We start from the raw sequence: 23059 nt of genomic DNA, 5'->3' as shown, positions 1-23059 counted from the left end.
ATAGCTTCATTTCACACTGAGCAGATAGCTGGAGAATGAACCCAGTGCCGCGTCTGATTCATCGATATTATTTAGGATTCCTGCTGAACCTCCAGCAAAATGTAAATCAGTATTCTACTGTATTTTTCTGAATGTCCCAGACATGATTGTCCTTTTATAGGTTCAATTAATATATTTAATATAGTACATAACATGTTGGGAGGGATTCTTGTCTAATTAAAGGGAAAATAAGTAGGATTTTCCCCCATCTAGTGGTGAAATTGTATTTTGCATTCAAACGAATAGTGCTCTCTAGCGCCTCGCTTTTCCAAATGCGAGTTGCAACTACTGTATTCGTTATGTACTCACTGATCTCCTTGTCCGTTTTAGCTAGTTCACATGTTCTGAACGAAAACGCGTTGTGGAAACGCGTTGCGGCAGGCTAGTGCTTTTTGTCCCTCTCTGCTATTATAGTTTTTCAATATGGCTAAACGACATGGAAGCCTCCTTGGACTTACCCCTCCAATGTAAGTAAAGAGAAGAAATTCTAAGCTTAAATTCTAGCCACTTGAACAGTTTGAGTTTACTCGCTTCATTCGCGCGTGAAATTCTAGTCATTGAGACATTCATGCAGAAATTCGTGTCATGGGACTCTGCGACTCCGCTCGCTTCTTGTAATCACGTCACTACTAAAGCAAGCTCCTAATTAGTAAATTTTTCAACTTGCGCGTTTGCCGCGTGTAATTCGCGCGAATAAGGCGGAATCGCGTCTACCGCGCCGCACTACATGCCTCATTCGTGCAGCGAGACCTCCAGACGCATGTCAACGCGTCTTCACATTGACTTAACATTGAAATCACTCCCGCTTGACGCCTCTACCGCGTCTGCTCTAAACGCAGCATTAGACGATGACATGTTTTTTCCTGTGGCTATCGTAGCTTCTCTATGCGTTTTGAAAGAGAGTGGTGAGCTGTGAAGTGAGGCGTAGTTGCAATTCACAATCTCACTGCTAGATGCGGCACTACAAATTTAGACTAAAGTAGATTACATACAAAGTCAATGCAAAGACACGATCAGACGTGTCCTCGCGAGGGGCGATGCGAATGACGCAATATGGGCGCCGCAATTGCCGCGAAAACACGCGCTATTTACACCTAATATGTCTCTTCGCCCAAGTTGAAAATATTAAACTCGAGCGGAAAACTTGCATGACACGAAGTTAAATCCAGCGAGTAATCTAGAGCGAGTAAAGGGCTCGTTATAGTTGTGCGTAGGTCCTACGGCGTAGCCGCGATGGCATAGGTTCCGCGTTGGTTTTATTTATACTTTTGCGTCATCGTCCGCGTCGACGTGCAAACACACATGCAAACCACTGGCAGGCAGTATCCACGCGTGTGACCACAGTAGTAGGATGGCCGTCAGAGAAGAAGCAGCTTGGCAAGTTAACCCACAAACGAAGAAACAGCAACTTGTTGTGTATATGATTTGAGAAGACCAGCAGCGATGGAAGTAAATAAACAGTGACTTTTGTTGCAGTTCAAGTTAAATCACTCCTCAACTTGGCTCATCTTTGTTTTCACCGTCGCAAATGGAAATACCTATGACGCGTTTTTTTACCTGACGGGAGGGGTTCTGGTGGACCAATCACAGCGCTTGTGGTCCGCATAGAACTGACGTGCTGTTAAAAATTCTGCGAGGTGCACGTCAGGCTACGAAGAGCTACGCACAGGCTACGGATAACCTACACCGTAGCTACGGCGTAGAACTTACGCACGACTATAAATTGGGCTTAATGTGACGCCCTGCGTTTGGTGTGTATGTAGCATAAGTGATCAATGCATCGCATATTAACTCTTTCCTCGCCATTGACGAGTTAACACATCAATAAAGAAAAACGCTTCCCTGCGAATTACGAGTTTTTCTGGCAATTCATATTTCCGCTATTACCCACCAGGTGGCGCTCTAACCAAACTTATAAAAACCCAAAAGAAACCCCTTAGGTAAAACAGTTCAAACTCTGTGTATGTTTTGATCAATTATCTCAGCTTTTTGTGGTGTTTTTGAAGAAACCTACTCATATTTGAGAGGTGATAAAAAGAGAACATATAAAGGAAGGATGAAACATTTTTTCTAACAGGAAACATGAACACATTTTATATCCCGCACCGTAAACACAATCAAAGCTTCGAAAACACCGGAAAAAACAGCACCTTTAAAGCTGGCACCTTTAAAGCTGGCTTCTCCAAAAATACAGATCTTGTTTAATAGCCATGTTTTAAAGAGCTGCTGTATACACTGCGTGTGACACCAGGGTACTTGCACTGTGGGCTTAAAGCGCAGCGACACGCTTGGCAGGGTGCATCAATCCGGACAGCAGTCGACCTCTCATCTCAGAGGAGCCCTGGTGCCTCCTACCCTTTCCCTCACACCCAGTGTGCTGTCGAATCAATGAACAGAGGACACTGAGCCTATGATCAATGCCTGTGTCTGTGGATTTCAGACCTCTGACAGGCTGCTACTTCGTCTCGCCTCTCCTTAGGAGTCGCACATGCTTGTGTTTGTGACTGATGTCAATCATCCTCGGAATGCCGCGTTATCTATTTAAATCCTTGATTTAAGGGCTGGCGATCTTTTGAACATATTACTGCAGTTACTGTGTCTCGCTATTCCAGCCAAACTCTATTATAGACTAAAGTTGGCATGACTAGAGATTGTAATGCATGTCCCTCATTCAAGGTTCTCCGAGCCCTCTCACAGCAATGTGCTGATGCGGCTAGATTTAGGAATGACCTTGCTTTTAACAAAGTTTATGTGGAATAGTGTAAATCACTCTGACATTAGGATTCAAAGGGTAATGTTTGCTGAATAGTATGGGCACCGTGCCACTTCCTCTTAAACAATCACAGTAAATGGATGAGTGGGAATCAGTACACGGCTGTTTCTGTTTGCTAACCACACACTCCGGCGTAGCCAATGTAATGACTCTGGTTCCTTAATGATAACATTAGCAAATTGTGTAGTGCTTGGAGAATAATTATTCCTGACTATACTTAAAGCTGCAATCCATAACCGTTTTAGGTTAAAAATGAAAAAACATCTGTTATTGAGCAAGTTCATAAAACAGTGTACAAACTGTTTCCTAATTTGCAACAGTAAGCTTATCATAATTATTATAATTTCACAGATATTGTCATTTAGACATCATATGACTTAAAGTCACAATACAAATAAAAATTGACAAATATAATCGTCTTTTATACATGAGTACATATACTTTTTGTAATAAAATCAAATATTTAAAAAACACTTACACAGTGTGGTGTATTTCATGCAACTGTGTACTTACATTATCCCAAAGGTTTTCAAGAATTTGAAAATCCAGAGAAATTCTAATTTTAAAGGTGCCAAAGAATGCATTGATACGATTTATTAAATTGTTCCTGATATCTACATAGAAAGTATGTGACTTTATCCAGAGATAGTTTACATGTCCATTTACAACCCTAGGTTTTTTCTTTAGAATGAAATCGGCTGTTATTACCTTATTTGGAAGATTCTTGAATAATACTGTTGAGCTCTGCTTTGATTGGCTGTTTTACAGTGAGGCTCATTTTGAGTAGCAACCAATTGTTTGGAGATTGGAAATGGACGTTTCTGAGTGTTAAGTTTATTTGTGTGTTTTCAGTATGGACCTGCAAAACGTAACTATAACGTCAATAGTAGAACTTTAGCTTAAACGCTAGCATATAGACCTTTTGCATGTTTGCAAATGACTTTTTTTGTGGGCGGAGCCCAACTGGTGGCAGAAAGTGACTGCTCTGCAGTAGCGGTGTGAAGTGTTTTAGCGTTAAACGTTGATTTTTATGGATCCGGTGTTCTGTCCAAGACAAGTCTGTTTCCCCTATGTTTCCCTTTAGTGTAATGTTTCTTATAACGTTTTCATCACGTTACGTTTATTTTTTAGATAAATTAAAAGTTTAAATGCCTTGGCTGCTGATATGTGTGCATGTATTGTTCTTTATTGGTAAATCAATTATTTTTTACTGTATGAATCCTCTCATGTATTTTATATAATACCATTTATTAAATATTTCATCCTTTTCCTGTTTTCTATTATTTCTTCCTTATATTTATAGCCTACGTGTTTGTTATAAAACTACTATAAAACTATTATGTTTACAAATTAATATAAATAGGCCTGTTTATATATTAATAACACTTTACATCATGTGTGTGCTATATTTATTAAGTATTTAAACATCATCATTTTAGAACAGAGGAAGAACGCATAAGCTAAGATATATGGTAAAAAGAAATAATAGAAAACTATGAAGTATTTAATAAATGGTGATATTATTGATTTTTCAGTATAACCCATTCAAATCTTATATATATATGATGAAAACGCTATAAGAAACACATAGAGGGATCAGACTTCAACAGAACAGAGGACATCTTCTATAATTATTTTCTATACTAATTATTATTAGATATCCAGATGATTTCATTACTCCAATCTGTCCGTTTAAGGGCTTATTGCAGCCATAAACACCTACATTTACTTTCAAATGGTGTCTTTGATGACGGTATTTTATAAAAATGAAGGCCAACCTTTTTTTTGCATTCCTATTCTGACACTCAACAGCACAGCAAGACATTTTCTAGTTATCTTGCTCGTTTCACTCGTGTATCATTTATTTTCACTGACATCTACTCACAAAAGGTCAGCATATAGCGCTAACTCAGCAGTCAAAACTTTGTTTTTGCAGTTAAATGTTGAAGTGTTTATCCCGACTGTAATGTCACACTTGGTGCTATGTTGAAATTGGTCTGTTTTCCAGCGGGCTTTTGCATGCACAATGTTTACATAAAAAGAAGGAAATAATAGTGTTTGAGGCTCACAATATGGTAAATACAGTTTTACAATCTATGGCGCCTTTAAATAACGTAAAGTAATATCCACGCTATCCTCGGTTTCCACTTGTAGAAACTATGGGGTGGTTATACAGCACCTAGCACACAGCTGTTGTTCCTTGCAACTAATCCATTACAATGACAAAATAATGTAATCAAACATACAGGTAATGAAAAATGTAAAATAATAATTAATAATTGTGAACATGATTAACGCATTCCATATGTTTCTGGATGGGGAAAACAACATCTCCAATCGTTCGACTATTTTTCATAACGTTATTAAACGTCTATGTACACCGGAGCGTTTTTTTCTTGAGGCCAGCATATACACCAATCAGCCATAACATTATGACCACCTGCCTAATATTGTGTAGGTCCCCTTTTACTGCCAAAACAGCCGTGAGGCATGGACTCCAATAGACCGTTCTATCAGAACCAGCATTCACTTTTCAACTATTTCAGCTACAGTAGCTCGTGTGTTGGATTGGACCACACAGACCAGCCTTTGCTCCCCACGTGCATCAATGAGCCTTAGCCTCCCATGACCCTGTCGCCGGTTCCCACTTTTCCTTACTGGGGCCACTTTTGATAGCTACTGACCACTGCAGCCCGGGAACACCACACAGGAGCTAGAGTTTTGGAGATGCTCCGACCAAGTCGTCTAGCCATCATAATTTGGCCCTTGTCAAAGTCGCTCAGATCCTTGTGCCTGCCCATTTTTCCTGATTCTAACACATTAGCTTATATATTGAAGGACGGGCGGGGCAAATACCACAACAACCAACCAGCGCATCGAACAACGAATGGTAAACAAAATGAAAAAAAGAAGTATCATAGCAACCAAAGGCGCTTTGGTGTACACGCCCCCAAAAGACCTATTGCGATTTGGTACTAGTTAAATTTTAACCACAGCAAACAGCCAGCGCATCGTCCAACGACAAAAACAAAAGAGACGTATCATAACCACCAAAGTGCTTAAGAAAAGCTGCCAAGCTTCCACAGTTGGCATTTTCAGCTGCATTCAAAAGCTTTGGTGTATGGGGGGCTTAAGGGGGTCACACACGGGACGTGCAGCTCAGCGCCGTGCCATTCTAAAGAAATCGAACACATTGTTTATTGTGAGTATATGCACACTGGCGCCGACAGGTGGCACCTGTCCGCGGCGCCCAGCTTTGACTCAGGAAGTTGCCACAGAGCGCCACTCACATAGTTTAATATTAAATAACATCATATTTGTCCCAAATCATTAGCGATTAACATTGGCTGCTAACGTATATTTTGCATTTTGAAGTAGACGCTATTTGACTAAGCTTGCGCTATTTAACTCTTTCCCCAACAGCGTTTTTTAAAAAAAGTTGCCAGCCAGCATTTTTCATGATTTTTACAAAAGTTTAATACCTTCCAGAAAATGTTCTTCTTTAAATATATAAACAAACAATGTATCAAATGAAAGGCCCTCTGCTTTCAACCAGGAAAAGCGTTTCATCCTACCTGCATTAGTTCTCTTTTTATCACCTCTCAAATATGTGAGAGCGAGAGTTTTCTCCTAATTGACGAGTTATCTCGTCAATAGCGGGGAAAGAGTTAATGTGCACTTCCGGTTTACAAAACCTCTGAGTTGTCCTAGATGCGACTCGACACGGTGCTGAGCTGCACATCCGGTGTGCGATCCCCCTTTAGACTTTACCTTTGTTATTGTTTTAAAAATGCGACCTCTAGTGGTGAAATCCTTCATATTGTGCCTTAAACGTAGTTTCGTTTCAATATTTGTAGTAACATCTTTAATTGCCTCTACTTTTATTTAATAAAAACGTTTTTAATGTGCGCATTTATTATCAGGAAAACATATACAGATTTAAGTATCACAAGCATTATGTTCACAAACAAAACACATTCTCGATCAATAAAAAAGGCAAAACTGCACATAAGCTTAAAATAGCTTGTTTCTTTTCAATAGACGGGTTGGCACGGGAGACTTTGACTCACTGCAGTGCATTCTACAGGATGCCCATCAAGCCGGGTCCATTAGCCTGAGTCTGCTCTAATCTGACTGAGAAGCTCTGCAGTATAATATACTGTCTGCTTTCTCCTTATCACTCAAACCAGCTTTCGGACAGAAATGATGCCTTTTTTATCATATCCTTACCAACACCAACAGTCAGAATAAAGGGAATACTATACAAAAATTGACACTGGAGGTGCTGACAGAGGATGGAGAGATGTCTGTATGTATATATTTGTGTTCACTTGTGCACAGGGGCCATGAGAGAGTTGGCTGTGTGCGCACATGTGTAACTGAGGCTTTCTGGACCCATTCATCTGTCAGTGCTATGGGAAATCAGACTTGGATAAAAGGGCTGGATTGTGTAGCCATACACTGAAAGAGAAAGGGATAAAGAGGGAGGGAGACTTAATGAGACACAGGAAGAGGCTGGAAATGGAAAAACAGCTCTGGTGAAAGCTAGATTCGGTTCTGTGTTTTATCCTTGTCTTTCATGGTGCAAATTAAAGCAAAGCGGATAAGGTTTCTGTAAATTAAACTTTCTGAAACTTCTCAACAATAGGGAAAATTTAACAATGGGTGCTTATTAAAAAGAAAGCAGAAAGACTTGAATCACTAGTGAGCGTTGGTTTTTTAAAGATAAACTTGCAATAATGAAGATTCATACAGAGGTAAAAATGGAATAGATTTTTTATCTAAAAGCAAAACCACTTACAATGAGAAATCAATGACATCATCATTTCCATGTGTCTTTGAAACAGATCTCAACAAGGTCTCAAACTGTGCTTAAATTTGACAAAGTCAAATTAGAGATTTAATATAAACATTTCTCATCAAAACTAAACGGACTCTGGGTTATATTATCCACATGAATAGCGCTATATATTTTAATGACTGTCAACAGTTGTGTCACCTAACAAAATACACAAAACAAACCTGAGATACATTTAAGTCTCATCTCCATTGAGATTTTCACACAAACCCATAAGCATAGATTTTACCCTTGGGAAATCTCCCAAACTCCAACAGCAAAACATTATTACTGTCATAGAAATCCTCCGGGTTTTCCCGATGCCACAGGTGTACTTCAGATGTGTGCATTGGTGTTACAGTACGTACAGTACACATCAGTTAAAATTCTGACTCTTAGTGAGAGCAAGCCTACAGCCTAAAAATACCCCATTGCCATCTGCCACATCCCCGCGCCAAATGTCTGGATTAACCCAACCTTACTCATTTAATTTTGCTGAGAAGAAAACACACTAAATGTAACACTCACTTCAACACGGATTAGTTCGGTCCAATCAGATTCTCTTAATCAATCTAAGATGCCGGAGTTTTCTTATAGTTTTCCCAAAATGAAAATGTACTACGCACTTACTTCCATAGTATTTGCTTTTCCAACTTTGGTAATGAATGGGTCCTGTCAACTGTGTGTGCTTACTATCGTTTATCAAAACATCTTTTGTGCTCAACAGAATATTAAAACTCATACAGGTTTAAAACAACATGAGCGTGAGTATCCCTTTAAATACTAATTATTAATGTCAAATTTTCTCAAAATCACAATTCATAGGTACTCGGAAAAAAACACAAATTTCAAAACATGAATATTGTTTAAAAAACTAACATTTTTAAATTTAAACTAAGTGACAATAATAATAATAGACATTTAATATATTTTAAAAAACCGAATCACTGCAATCTCATTAATTCAACCAAACAAATGGACTGCTACAGCTGACTGGTTCATCACTGTTGCGTTTTAGCTTACCATGAATGTTCGGTGGTGTAATTGTCTCCCTGCCAGCCTTGCAAGAAACATCAGTGTGTTTCCAGTCGATGGGTCCGTCAGACAGATCGCTCCTCTGTGGGCTGGGCTTAGTGGCTAATCATTGTGCTTTACCTCGTCTGTCCTGCTGAACGCACTTCCACTGACCCAATTCAAGGGATTTAACTCTGCCAGCGTGCATCCACACCACAAAGCAAAGCTCTTGTGATATGAGGCGGAGGAACAATGTGCATGAATATCATCAAAATAGATTTGAGATTACTATTCACAGATTATCTTGACAGGATGGGATATATTTTACAGTTCATTGAAGAGGCTTTGTGTTTGTACTAACACACTGACAGACAACTTGGATCTGAAACAACATTATCAAAATGAGAGTTTTTAGGCTTTTAGTTTAATATGGTGGCCTTAAAGCAAAACTATGTAACTATGGCTCAGTTCCCCCATGTGGTTCATAAGTGCAATTGTCTGTACCCAGTGTTGTAATACCGTTGTTGTATAACCTTCCCCGTGTGCAAGGCAATACACGTGAATTTGTTGACTAAGCTGATGGAACTGGTGATCACCTACCAGGTAAAGTAGCCTGTGTTACTTAGTAGCCACTATGTTTTTCCGCAGGCAGGGGATCGACGGGGCTGTGTGTTCTGACCGAGGGGCAACCTTCCGATCTCTCTGATGAAGCCAATACGGAAGTGACTTAAACTGCAATTTTACGACTGGCCGCTTGAGGCTGGCTCCAAAAGGGAGTCAATTCCCATAGACCACCATGTTAAAAATCCCCAACTTTACAGTAGAAAATAATATGTTTACAGCCTGGTACAAAAAGTGTTTTTGGTCTGTATTGCTAATTTTGCCCTTCATGACCACCGTGAGTGGGGTGAATTTTTTTGTAACTCATCCATTTAAATTATATTAAGCCTTAAAGTTCTGCATAATTAAGGGCGTGGCCACCTTAGTGATGGTTGAACTGCCACTGCTGTCGCTAGAATCGAGCAAGGCTGGCATTGTTGCAGCAACCAGCCACCTCAGCTTCACCTATGTCCCGCCTTTTTACCCATTTCCGGTTTTCCGCAAGTGATTCGCGGTGACGCGCGGCCAAGATTGCAGCGGCAGGCAACGCCTACTTTAAGCTTCAAAAACGATCTTTACAAACCAATGGGTGACGTCACGGACACTACGTCCATATTTTTTGTACAGTCTATGGTTCTGACCCATACATGAAACTTACAGAGTGTGGTTGTAGCCGCTAGGTTGTAGCTTTAGTAGATTTCGTCCATTTAAGAGTTGTTCTACTGCTGAAATAAGGAAAAAAACTACATCGTGTTGCTTTAATTGAGACTTGGCGATACTGAACTAAATTCAATGGTGATTTACGATAAATATCCCTGTATTTTCTACAAAGTCAAAGCCATGTGAGATGTCACAATCACTTTTATTGAAACAAAGCTTTCCTAGTTGTTGGATAATATGCTGCACACCATGCAAGCTGCTTGGATTAAGTCAGACCTCAGACCCTCATCTCTGGGAGAGCCTCTTTTGCAAAGAATGAGGGTCATATACGATATAGACGGTATTGTCTCATCCCATATGTGGCTGGAAAAAGTATCAATATATTACCAAAACTCAATATACCGTCCAGCTTTATGCATACCTATAAGCTAGTGTGGTCCAAAATATTGCCAACTGAGCAATAAGCATTTAAAACGTATAGTCTCTCACCTCCGTTTATATGAATCATCGATTTTGATGAAATTCTGCACTTCAGCTTCTCATCAGATTCTAGGCTTTGTGGTAAACTGAATGCTTCTGGCATTTATTTAAAGTGGGAGGAGCCACTCAGTATGCCCCACCCTAACTTCCTGTTTCAGTGGGCTGCGCTGCATCCGAAATTGCCTACTTCCACAGTGCATGTGCATTGTCGCAGTTACGCGTCTGGGTGTAACTTTTCTTCCGGTCTCTGTTTGTTTAATGGTCTGACTAGTTGCTAAACTTACTCTGGCGGGACAAACCGCCATACATATACACACAGTACACATTTTTCATAGTGACAAGTACATATTATAAGCTTTAGCTATAATATATGAACTAATGTAATCTACTTTTTTCTTGTTATCAAAAATAAACTACACTAAAAGGACTCTTGTTGTTATTGATTCTTTGCAGAGTTTACTTTAAAAAATTCTCAAATTGTCTATATACGCTTGCTAAGTCATGACGTAAGGAAAACCGTTTCCAGCACACAATTAAACAAAATTTTTATAAACTCACGTGTAAACTGCCGACTCAGGCTCCCAGAATCAAAGATAGCAATATATTAATAATTCATGAAAAATCCACATCCATAAATCCATATCTGGTCATCTTAAATTTTGTTATGAAGATTAAAAAAATAGGATCGGTGTTTTTGGTAGTTTTTCATTATGATACGAGTGTATTATTATAGCCGTGATTTTTCTCTATGACATCTGTGAGTGGTTGGACCCAGAAGCGGCACATGATGTCAGAATTAAAAACCAGATAGTACACTGTCAAAAAAATACAAAACTTTACATGTTTTGTCGCTGGGGTGGTACCCTTAAAGGTTCATTTTTGTACCCATGGGTATACAACACATTGAAATGCTGTACCTTTTGAGGTACAATATAATGCCCTGAGGGGGCGTGTACACAAAGGCATTTACGGTGGTACCCGGCGTATGTTTTTAGTTTTTTTCCAACGGAAGTGCCATGCTTTTCAAAAACGCCAGCAGCTGGCATTTATTTTCCGCGCTGCGCCCAAAGTTGAAAAAACTTTCGGTGAAATGCTCAGCTCGTCAATGTCACTTTTTACTTAGCCGTCCAATCACAATGAAGAAGGGGCGGGACAAATACCACAACCACCAACCGGTGCATCGTACCACGACTGGTAAACAAAACAGAAGTATCATAGCAACCAGTGGCTTAGCTAAAAAAACATTCAAACGTTCAGATGCTTTGGTGGACACTAGGGCTGGGTGATTAATCGAAATCGAACCGCAATCGCGATGTGCAACGTTGCGATTAGCAAATCGCGAAAGGATGCGATATGATGCGATTTGAGAAATATGCAGGGAGGCTTTGTGACAGTCTAACCAATTGAGCGAGCGCAAGTATGTTTGTGCTTTCTCCGTGAGAGGCACGTCAACCAAAACAGCGCTTCTCCTACATGAGGGGTTTCAATTTAAAGCATGCGCGCAGCCTGTGTCTCTCAATGCTTGTTAAATACTCGTGCCCGTTTCCCTATTGCAAGACTTTGCGCGTGCGTCTTCCACAACATACAAGGTGTTTAAACTTGACGCACACGCGCAGCCTGTGTCTCTATGCTTATTAAATACTCCCGCCTGTCTCCGCAAGTCCGCATTGCAATACTTTTCGGGCGCGTCTTCCACAACAGACAAGGTGTTTAAACTTGACGCACACGCGCAGCCTGTGTCTCTATGCTTATTAAATACTCCCGCCTGTCTCCGGCTCCGCAAGTCCGCATCGCAAGACTTCACGCCCGCGTCTCTCAAAACGGATGATGCGTTTTACACACACACACGCCCAACAATGCTTACAAGCCTGGCTCCTTATTAAGAACAAACTAAAATACCATTTTACTGGGTTGCTAATGTCACTTGAATGAAATGACATGACATTGAACGCATTTGGATTTTATATTCATTTTAAAAATCCCAAATGTAGCTTTTTTATATTTTGATTTGATAGTTATGAAGTTGAGTATTACAGTTCGTTGTTTACAAAAACAAACAAACATGCATTCAAATCTTTTCAGTAAAACTCAGTCACCCATTTAAATATTTTAAATTGTTGTTAAAGTTGCATCTATAATGAACCCACTTTTTTAAATACTGTTACAGTGTTAGTCCAAGCTAAAGATCATTTTACATTTCATACAATAAGAAGTGTTAATTATATTCTTAATTTCTTTGTTTTTGTTTCCTTATTTTCACAAAAAAAACAAAACAAAAAAAAAACATAAGAATACAGTTAAATCACCAGACCCATAAGTAATATCATTAAGATCTAACGATCTAAAGACGCAGATGCACATTGCATCTGCTACAAAATTTAATCGCAAATCGAATCGCAATCGCAATTCCTGATAGAAAAGGCGCAATTAGATTTTTTCCCTAAATCGCACAGCCCTAGTGGACACGCCCCCTAAAAACCAACTGTGTACCTTAAAGGCGGAGTGCACAATGTTTGAAAGTCAGTGTTGATATCTGAAATCACCTAAACAATCACGCCCCTACCCCAATAGAATCTGGACCTTCTTTTGATAGACCCGCCCCTATACGCAACCCAGGCAACGATGTCGGTTAGAAGACAGGTAGTCAGCCCGACTCCTTTTTCCAAAGTGTTTTTCAGAAATTGTGCACTCCGCCTTTAAATTAAGGGTACCAAACAGTTAACTGTGTACTAGTGATGCACCGATGTATCGGCCACCGATATTTATCGGCTGATTTTTGATGAATTTGAAACCATCGGCATATCGGCAATAGCACGAGAAAGGCTGATACCGATTGTTTATTAATTAACTACATAAAGAAATCCATTATATGTAAAAAAATTAGTTGATGTTGTTAATTAAATAAATGCTGAATAGCAAAAACCACCTTTGAAGATTGTCATGCTGTCTTATTATATTTGTTTTAGCTTAATTTGTGCCTCTCTTATTATGTTGGTCAGTTGAATGTTAATTAGATCCAATCCATGTTCAGTAAAAATAATTTGATGCAGAAATAAACTAGCTAATAGACCAACTGTATAGTATTGTATACAAGTGTTTAATATCGGTCAGAAGTCGTCTGTTTAAATCGGAATCGGAATCGGTATCGGCCCAAAAAATCCTATCAGTGCATCCCTACTTTGTACCTTAACGGAATAGATCCTTAAGGTACAGTAATGTACCCAAAATGGTACAACCTCATATTATGTTTAGTATACCTGTAAAGATACAGCTTTGTTCCTTTTTTGTAAATTTTCTCTGACAGTGTAGGTGGAAATCTAGTATGTCCGAATTCAATCAAATTAATCAAACTCAAATGAGTATCATTTAATCAAAATTTCATTATTTTCAAGCATTATTGCAGTCTTTACCATTGTAAGGCAGTCCCTTTTCTTGATCTCTCATTCTTAAGAAAAAAAAACACATAATAGAGTTAACGCATCGAGACAGACTTGCATCCGATATCATGCTTTCCTCTGCAAACACTTGGACCATTATATTCCCTCATTAAATCACGCAGGAGGTTGTGGAGACAAAGGAACATTAGTTTTCTAAATGGGTATACATTCTGCTTCTGATCAGCAGTGCCTATAGGCCCCACAGCCCAGCAAAGCCTTTTGGTAAAGCACCAGAAGACAAAACATCTTATGCAATCCAAGCCAGTGTTGCTTACTGTAAGCTGTTGCAGGAGTCTCCCTACTATGAGCCACATAGTAGGGAGACTCAGAAGTGGGACCGACCTGTCACAATAGATTACCGAGAGCGAAGAAGTGGACTAATCTCAAAACCACCGGGGTAATACCTGACACCCTTATTACACCAGTCTTTAAAACCAGGATATTTGATGGGATCTCCTGCAAAATGCATTTACTACTGTATGCTTGCCATTATTCTATTAATATCGATGTAAATTATTCTCTTTATAAACTGCTGCATTAGATTGCATTACGAGCAAAGCCTGCATCTTCATAAGCGTCATGCATTGCCTCTATGTGATGATATATTATTATACTAATGCACGCAGGACGACGTCAGCAGTGCGCGGATCCTCTTTGGCAATGTGCTGTTCACGTTAGGTTACAGCCCACGCAAGCACACGGTAGCTCTTTAATTCAACATATGTTCAGGCTTTTCATAGATAATTATATACAACATGAGTTTGCAGTATTCGCATAAATGCATGTATTTCCCATGAAACGCATTAATCCCGTCCTGCTGACTGTATGGCGCACACACGTGCAATGGAAATGTATAGGCTATGGTACCAACTCGATACAATTGCACGTGAAATTGTATTCCCCACGGACTTTAAGGCTGTAACAAAACTGTACATATGCATCATCTATATTTTAGGGTGACATGATTTGTGTTAAGAATGCATTACACAAAAGTAAACTGAGTTCAGCATATCATACGCAGCCTGTTTCATTCATAAAGATGCGCAGACTCTCCATTTCGATGCTGTTCACATGCATTTCTCAGATTTTCTTGATTCAGAAGCGGTTCCCTTCTCAACGTTTCGTGTTGTTGGTGTGTTTGGTCATCGTGACAGTGCCGTTAACACCACACATCCATAGATATTAAATATAAATCTTTAAGAATATGAAAGTATACAGATATTTGTTTGCCGGTTGTCCTGGCTGGTGGTGCTGCATATTCACAAAAACAACAAACAAACGGCGCCAAAAGGATGAATTGATTTCATGCGTCGGCGCGCGCGATTCGACTCACCTGACTGAAGTCTGCGGATCCCGCGCGATTGATGTTTGATTGACAGCACGGGTGAATGACAGCGCGCGCTAATCAGATACTAAAGCATTTTACACTAATCATGAAGATGCGATAGAGTCCAATCTTAACTGCAGCTCTCTCTCTCTCTCTCTCTCTCTCTCTCTCTCTCTCTCTCTCTCTCTCTCTCTCTCTCTCTCTCTCGAGCACACACGCGCTCGCGCACCACCCTCCTCAGAATCTCCACTTCCTTCAATCTAAAGTGGGAGATTTTAACATATTGCCAACAGGGGGTGGATAAAATAACACCAGCTAACCATACATATCGCATTTGACTGAACGTAGACTAACTGTAAAAATCAGCAGTTGCGTAATAAAAAGTTGTGTTGTTACATTTTGATATTATAGCATTACAACTCACGCGGTTTTGTGATAGAAAATAATTTAAACATGATTACAACAAAAACTAATAAATATAATAATATTATTGAGTCTGCTGTATAGATTGTGATTAAGCATTTGTTTAATGAATGCAATAGATGATCAAGTATAACAGCAATAAACTGACTGCATGCATGCTATCTTACAATAGGCCAGGCCTATGCAAGACTACACATTGGGACACAAAGAGTGTCACTTTACAGAAATGATTTTATTATGCATGCAAAACATAAAAATGGTTTAAATAACTCGTAACTGAGTAACATCAACACAGAGAATGATTTTTGATTTCAGAATAGATAGCTGTCAAGTAACAGTGTTTATTTTATTTTCAGATATGCATATTATTGGACATAGAATGCTTTGTGCATTTATTCAAACAGATGACATTATGATTAATTTAGGTTCTGATAAACTGTTGGCATAACAGATTATCATAGTAAATCAGCAAAGGGTCTATTTGTCTCCCTCTCCCTGTAATAATCAGTACTACATCATATACATGCAATATTCTGTAATCAAATATCGAAGACACGAGGTAAATATTATCATTACCATTTATAACAGTGAAGAGTTTCATTTGTACATATTCACCAGACAGCAAGCATACAACTTTGAAAAGAAGTTTATGATTTTGTTTGTGAACCACACAGAAGGTTTGCAGCCTCATTCAGCTAATATTGATAGATATGCCATTATGATATACATGCCATGAAATCACATAGTTGTGTGGTTCTCTTAAACTTGTTTATAAAATGCTCAGAAAGAAACCATATTGAAGTTCTCTTTCAATAAAGTAGCATTTACTGTAACATAATAATTCCCCCCAAACAGTTAAAAAAAACTTCACACCCTTGTTTACTCCCTTCTGTAGTCCCCTTGGAATATGTGAAGTCCCACGTGCACCACAACTGCTATATCCCTTGAACAAATATTGCACTACACACTACAAATGTTGCACCACATACCCTGATCCATACCAGGTCTATATTTAATGATTGTATGTATGAAAAAATAAAGTGCACAGCATCAAAAAGCAAACCTCTGACATTTTTTGAAATGGCGCATCTTAAAGTTGATATACTCTATTAAATAACACATGAATTTACATAAAAGTCATTTTAACTATTTTAAAACAACATGTAACAATGAAAACGTACATTTGTCACAACATTAAATCCATAAAATTAAGATTTAACATAAAATTTAATTCATTGAATCGGCTATAAATTCTGCATCAGAGAGTGCTTGTGAGACCATCTCTCTAAAAGGTGAACTTATATATCCTTTTATCAGGATAATGATCCTGAACACTAGCAAATCCATCAAGGAGCATGCAGCTCAAAAGGCAGACATGGAGATTTGTGGAATGGCCTTGTCACACCACAATATTGAAGATATACCCCCAAGAAAACCCTTAATGTCTTGCAGCTGAAAAATATTGCATGGAAGATGTCAAACATTTGCCATGAGAAAGCAAAAATGCAAAAAAAAAAAGAATGCAAAAATGTAAAGGGACAAGTCCACTTGAATTTATTTAATTTTGGTACAGTATGTACTTTTGAGGTATGTACCACTAAGGTACCAACGAGGTAGCAATGTGCACCTTTTAGTTAAAAAAAGTGTATTTTTTTACTGCGCCAGTGACAACTTTTGTACCTTCTTGTGCCTTTTTTCTTGGAGTAGGCATATATATTTGAATTTTTTTCCTATAAAACCTTATTAAGCAAAGTATCCAAAATGTTTGCGTTTAAATAAAACATTATTAAGCACGTTAAAATTCTTTTTATCAATTCAAACATCTCAAATTATGGACACTCAAACTATATTAGGTTTACAATTCACAGTGTTTTGTTGTAATCAGATCGTTTTATGTTATTCAAATAGGTTTTCTGTCATTAATCACAGTAATGTTTTATTACTGATCTGACATTTATGATGGGTGCAGTTAAAAGAGACCAAAGGTGCACAGATATCATTTTGATTACTGCCTGCAGTATAAAGCACGACTAAGCAATGGTTTTGTTTGTTTGAGGCAAACTTCAGTGTGAGGTGGTATTATTAGTTTGCTTACGTTCAGCATGCTGACGGGTTGGCAAATGGCTTTATTATTCTCAGGCTGCTGAAGAAAAACTGACATAACAGGTCTGTTGCATAACAGCTTGAAATGAAATATACCCATGTATTGCCCACACACCCTAAACTCTCTTATTAAGTAGTCGCTAGTAGTTTTTCATAGCAAGACTAAAACCCGTGATAAGGTGAAAAGTTTATGCAAAACCATGGCAAGACATGCATTCAAAAGCAAAACATTCACAATCAATAAAAAAGTTTTAAATGTCTAAATTGTATGACAAAAATATGGCCCTATTTTCTGTGCTTTCCTTCCATGTAAAGCTGCTTTGTGATAATACAAAATTGTGGAAAGGGCTTAATAAATAAATTTGAATCGAATTCAATCTTTAAAACTACTTTAGTCAAACTGAATGAAATGGATCAAAGTGTATAGATGGAAATTAGCCAGCTAAATCTGGTACATATATCACAGTGTGGTAATGTGTATGTCTGCTGTCCCTGATAAATAAATACAAATACAATTTTAAGGTTCTAGGTCACAATTTATATTTGCACTTAATCATCAGCATCATCAATCCATTAAAATGTCCATAATTATTACTAAAAATGTATTTTTCATAAATGTCACATAAAAAGTCTACTGTACTTGACAGATATCACTGAACGGGAAAACCTTGAGAAAACCCTTCCGTTTTTTTGTTTTATTGACAGCCCTTTACTTTATAAAGATCAGATGCTTTGTTTAGCCTACTTTGCACCTCAGAATAGCTGTAAATAAGACGTGTGCATGTTTACATTGTTTTGCTAGCAAAACAATGTTGGCAAACACAAATAGAACAACTTGAATTGTTACAATAAACCTCGATATGAAGAGTTTCGTTGCAAAACGAGATAACTCCGTTTTTAACATTTTTGTCAAAACATGTTTATTATTATGTTATCATGTTATTAGTTTGTTTTATGGTGCTACTTAGCTGTATTTTTAAGTTATGAAGGTTTAAATCAAAACAAACAAACTGCAGTTGAATTGATCTTAATTGGAATGCACAAAAAAAACGAGATTTCTGAAGTTATCTCGTTTTGCAACGAAACTCTTCATATGTACTTCTTATTCATGTAACCTCCACAAAGAGATAAATAAATTCACATTTTAAAACATTTACGCTCGCTTTAAATGAAAACACGAAATTGTGTAGACAAACCTTTCTAACTTTCCCATAGACCCACCAGAAAATACCTTGTAATAATATTAAAGGGCACATATTATACCCATTTTAACAAGATGTAATATAAGTCCAAGGTGTGCCTAGCATGTGTCTGTGAAGTTTCAGCTCAAAATACCCCACAGATCATTTGTTATAGCATGTCCAATATGCCCCTATTTGGGTGGGAGCAAAAAAGCACTGTTTTCATGGCTGCTACAGCACCTCACTCCCTTACCAAAAGACACGGAGCAATTCAGGTAAAACAGATCTGATTTCTTTGAATACAGTCTGAGGCAATGGTATATTTAGCCACATTAGCGCTACAATGTGCAAACAAACATTTATAAAACCTTTTGTGTAACAATATCCAATCAGTCAGAGGCTGTGGGCAGGGCTTTATCATTGTGACATCACATTAACAAGGGAAACAAAACATCATGTCTAATGAGATTTTCATTGTAGGGTTTTGCATTATATGTACCCTTTAAGAAATTCAAGCTTTTTTATATTTAGGCACTAAATTACTTTCCAGTTTTATTTATCAAAAGTAAGTTTTAAAGTGCTAAAATAATTTACAGGATGAATACATAACATAAACGTAAAGTAAGTTACACCGCGCCATGAACACTTGAAGACCATTTGTGAACTTGTGATGATTGTACTGCCTGGCTCAGATGTAGCAAACATTAATAATCCAGTGAAATCAAGGACTTTAACAAAATACCAGACAAAATGTAAACAGAAGGTCGTTGTATTCTTCAGATCATTTATTCTTCTCAGCATTCAGCAGTGCAAATCCTGTAGAAAAGAAAAACAGACACTTTGTGTTTAAAGGCGGAGTGCATGATCTCTTAAAGACAATTTTGATATTTGAAATCACCTAAACAAACACGCCCCTATCCCAACAGAATCTTGACCTTCTTTTGATAGACACGCCCCACACATAAGCAACCCAGGCAACGATGTGGTTAGTAGACACGCCCCTTACTGCTGATTGGCTACAAGTGTGTTTTGGTACTTGACCCGACTCCCTTTTTCAAAGTGTTTTTCAAAAATCATGCACCCCGCCTTTAACTATGTAAATTGCTGACAATGTAATTGCTTACATCAATGTAAAATTAAACATTCAAGTCTGCTGGTGGTGAACTACCGATGAAGTGATTGTCTGTTACAGGCATTGTGGTTTACCTTCTTTCGCTGCATTTCTGGCCTTGTCACTCAAGTCATTGACAACACCGTCAATCGTTTTTTCATGTTTGAGGAAGAAAGGTCGCACCACACGCGTGTATATGATTTGAGAGCCATTCCATGAAAATGGTACCATGCACCACAACAGGAACAAACACTGAAATTAAGAGAAGCAAAGATGCCACTTCCTATTACATTCAGGTCCAGTCAGAAAGAAATATGTCTAGACCTTTGATTATTGCCACATAAACATTACTTGGGTAAAACAAATTGTAAAAAAATTACTTGGCAAAGCCATTTCACAAACACTGCTACAGTAGGTTGGGTGAAAAGTCACAGATGCATTGAAATAAGGCTGTTGGTCAAGTTGGTGACTAGTCAGGTATACTAAACACACTTTATGCAAAACCTCTCAGCAGCAATGACCTACATACCAATACATTATAAAGCAAGCTAAAATACAAATGAATCTCCGATATACATGCATAGATTAAATAATAAAAACCTACCTTTCCTGCATAGTAAAGAGGAAACCAAAACAGGAAGATATCAGAGAAAAATTCTGCAACACTAAAGACTCCATAAACCACCCAATAGGTCAGCCATTGAGTGTCATCATCCTTATTGTTGCTCTCTATGGCTTTGATGCTAAACAGAAACAGTCAGTTAATAGTTAATACTCAAAGGCGCATACTGTATACAAATACTGTATACACATATGGGATACAGATATTTGCCAATATGCATATTAAATATTTATCTTTCAGATGTTTATGGCTGTGGGCTGTTAAAAATGTTAAATGAAACTTAAATGAACATTTTTATACATTCTTAAAATTTGTTGTGTACTTACGAGGCATACGCTGGGTATACAAAACCAATCAAGTTGCACAGGAGAGAGGCACCATATCCGAATACCAGATAGAGAGCCAAAATAGAGACTGCACCTGCAGAACAAACAGAGACACATGATCCACTTTACATGGACGAAAGCATGTAATGCACTAATGACACCGCAAACAGCAGGATCTAATGTTGACACCAAACAGGACATGAGGAAACAAACAAAACCTGTTGAAACCCAAGGAACGCATGTAAACTGTACAGTCAATTGCATAAAACATTCATAGAAATGTCTACTATGTACCACAAGCATGTGAAATTCCTCATGATGAAGGCTTTAAAACGATATATACACTTTGTGTTAGGATATGAAACATGCCAGTAGTTTGTGTGTGCATGTTTGCATGTGTTGATGATAGCATATAGCAGATAGCATAGAGTACACGTGTGTAGCCAAAATCCTCCTTTGTATTTGCATAAGTAAAATGAGCATTGTATAACCGGAGAATCAGCTTTTATGAAAAGAAGTGAAATAAAATATATATATTTTTTAAAAACGTTGCTTGTATCCAAAGTGACTTAAAATGCATTCAAGCTCTGCATTTCATGAATAATGGAAGTTCATTATTATTTGTAAACCCTGTCTTAAGCATGAAAACCTGTTCTGCCAGTTGCTATCAGTTTATTCAAAGCAACTTACAAATGAATTACTTCAAATGCATATTAAAACGATAGTATGAAGATAAACCATACCACACAACCTGTGGTTTTTCAGACACGCTTCTGGTATTCACCAGACAAACTAAAGAGGAAATCTTTATGACCTACTTATATGCATCAATGTGATCAATGTCATGCGCCTTGGCTTTACAGTAACTCTAAATGCGATGAACATGATTTTGCCAGTTTCGCTGACATATTAGAGGATATATGTGCTATAACTGTTACATCTACTGAATGTCTGCATATAGACAGACGAGTCGAGGACATATTACGTGTATAAAAATAACCCTTGGGACCAGCTGCTGGTAGAAAAAAATTGCCACAGAGAGAAATACAAGACACATCACACACTATATACATTTCAGTTAACCAGTGGGCCACTAATACTTAAGATATATTTATGCATTTGGCCGATGCTTTCATACAAAGCAACTTACAGTGTATCCAAGCTAATCAATAGTGTCTTTCCTGGGAGTCGAACCCATAACACACCACAGGAACACCTGTAGCTCACATAATGATACTTGACAGCCCACATACGTTGATGTTTCTCAATGCATGTGCTTCTTGAAAGACAGATAAACAGGGTGTACATGCAACAGGGAGGGAATGAGAGATAGAGCTTAGGAAGAAATAAAAAGAAGTTGTAATGTTAATCTTATCAGTGCAAAGCCCTTTGCAAGCACTTACGACAAAGAGACTTTACACAACATACACACAGTATGTGTCACACTGACCACAGAAAATGTTTTAGATAACACAATGCATAATTTGCTCAGAAAAATCAATACTCGTTAATGGACAACAGAAAGCATTGAAATACACACAAGTCACAGTGTCTCTGTTTGTGTGTGTGGTGTGTGTTAGTGTGTTAAATGACATCTGATACAGCGCAACGCTCAAATTACATCGATTACTTGTGCGACTTAGTCATCGTCAAACCTCACATTAAAAACAAAAGCAAGCATACCTGTTGCAATGTACTGTTTCTGAACGCCGGTTTTCTCCTCTATAACCGTTAGACAGTCGGTCACCACGTTCTTCTGCTTAAAAAACGCTTCGTAGCGCTCCGTAAGCGTTGTTAACATCGCGTCCTCCTTTTTCGTTTAAAATGCAGTCAAGCGAAGAACACTGCGAAACAAACTAGACGTGCTACTGTAAACAGCTGTGTAGTCTAAAGTCACACATTGGAAAAGTTGCGCGGAAGGTATAAACTTTCTCCTCAAGGCACTGACTCGGGTCGAGACAGGCGGCGAGTGAGCTCAGCTGAGCAGTAAGCACACACTTCATGCGGGGCTGCGCAGACCGATCTGAGTATGACGTCAAAGAACCGCGAGCTCCGCCCGAAACATCACAGGTGAATAGCTAATCATTGTGATTGACGTTTTTTTTAAGTGCAGTTAAAAAAATACA

The 23059-nt window shown here is 38.2% G+C and overlaps 1 protein-coding gene across 1 annotated transcript; it reads right to left on the bottom strand.

Annotated features, from left to right (window-relative positions):
• Positions 1–19275: 19275 nt before the first annotated feature.
• LOC129441919 (receptor expression-enhancing protein 6) lies at positions 19276–22940 on the bottom strand. Its single transcript, XM_055201697.2, has 5 exons — positions 22617–22940; positions 20934–21027; positions 20590–20728; positions 20081–20237; positions 19276–19690 (listed from the first exon to the last, which is right to left on the bottom strand). Exons 1-5 carry the CDS (start codon positions 22732–22734, stop codon positions 19656–19658), a joined length of 543 nt encoding a protein of 180 aa, XP_055057672.1. The 5' UTR covers positions 22735–22940; the 3' UTR covers positions 19276–19655.
• Positions 22941–23059: the final 119 nt, after the last annotated feature.

The sequence above is a fragment of the Misgurnus anguillicaudatus genome, chromosome 2, assembly GCF_027580225.2.
Source record: "Misgurnus anguillicaudatus chromosome 2, ASM2758022v2, whole genome shotgun sequence".
In the NCBI taxonomy this organism is placed as follows: Eukaryota; Metazoa; Chordata; class Actinopteri; order Cypriniformes; family Cobitidae; genus Misgurnus; species Misgurnus anguillicaudatus.
Note: the sequence above shows the minus strand (reverse complement) of the source record. Positions and strands in the feature narration are given on the sequence as shown.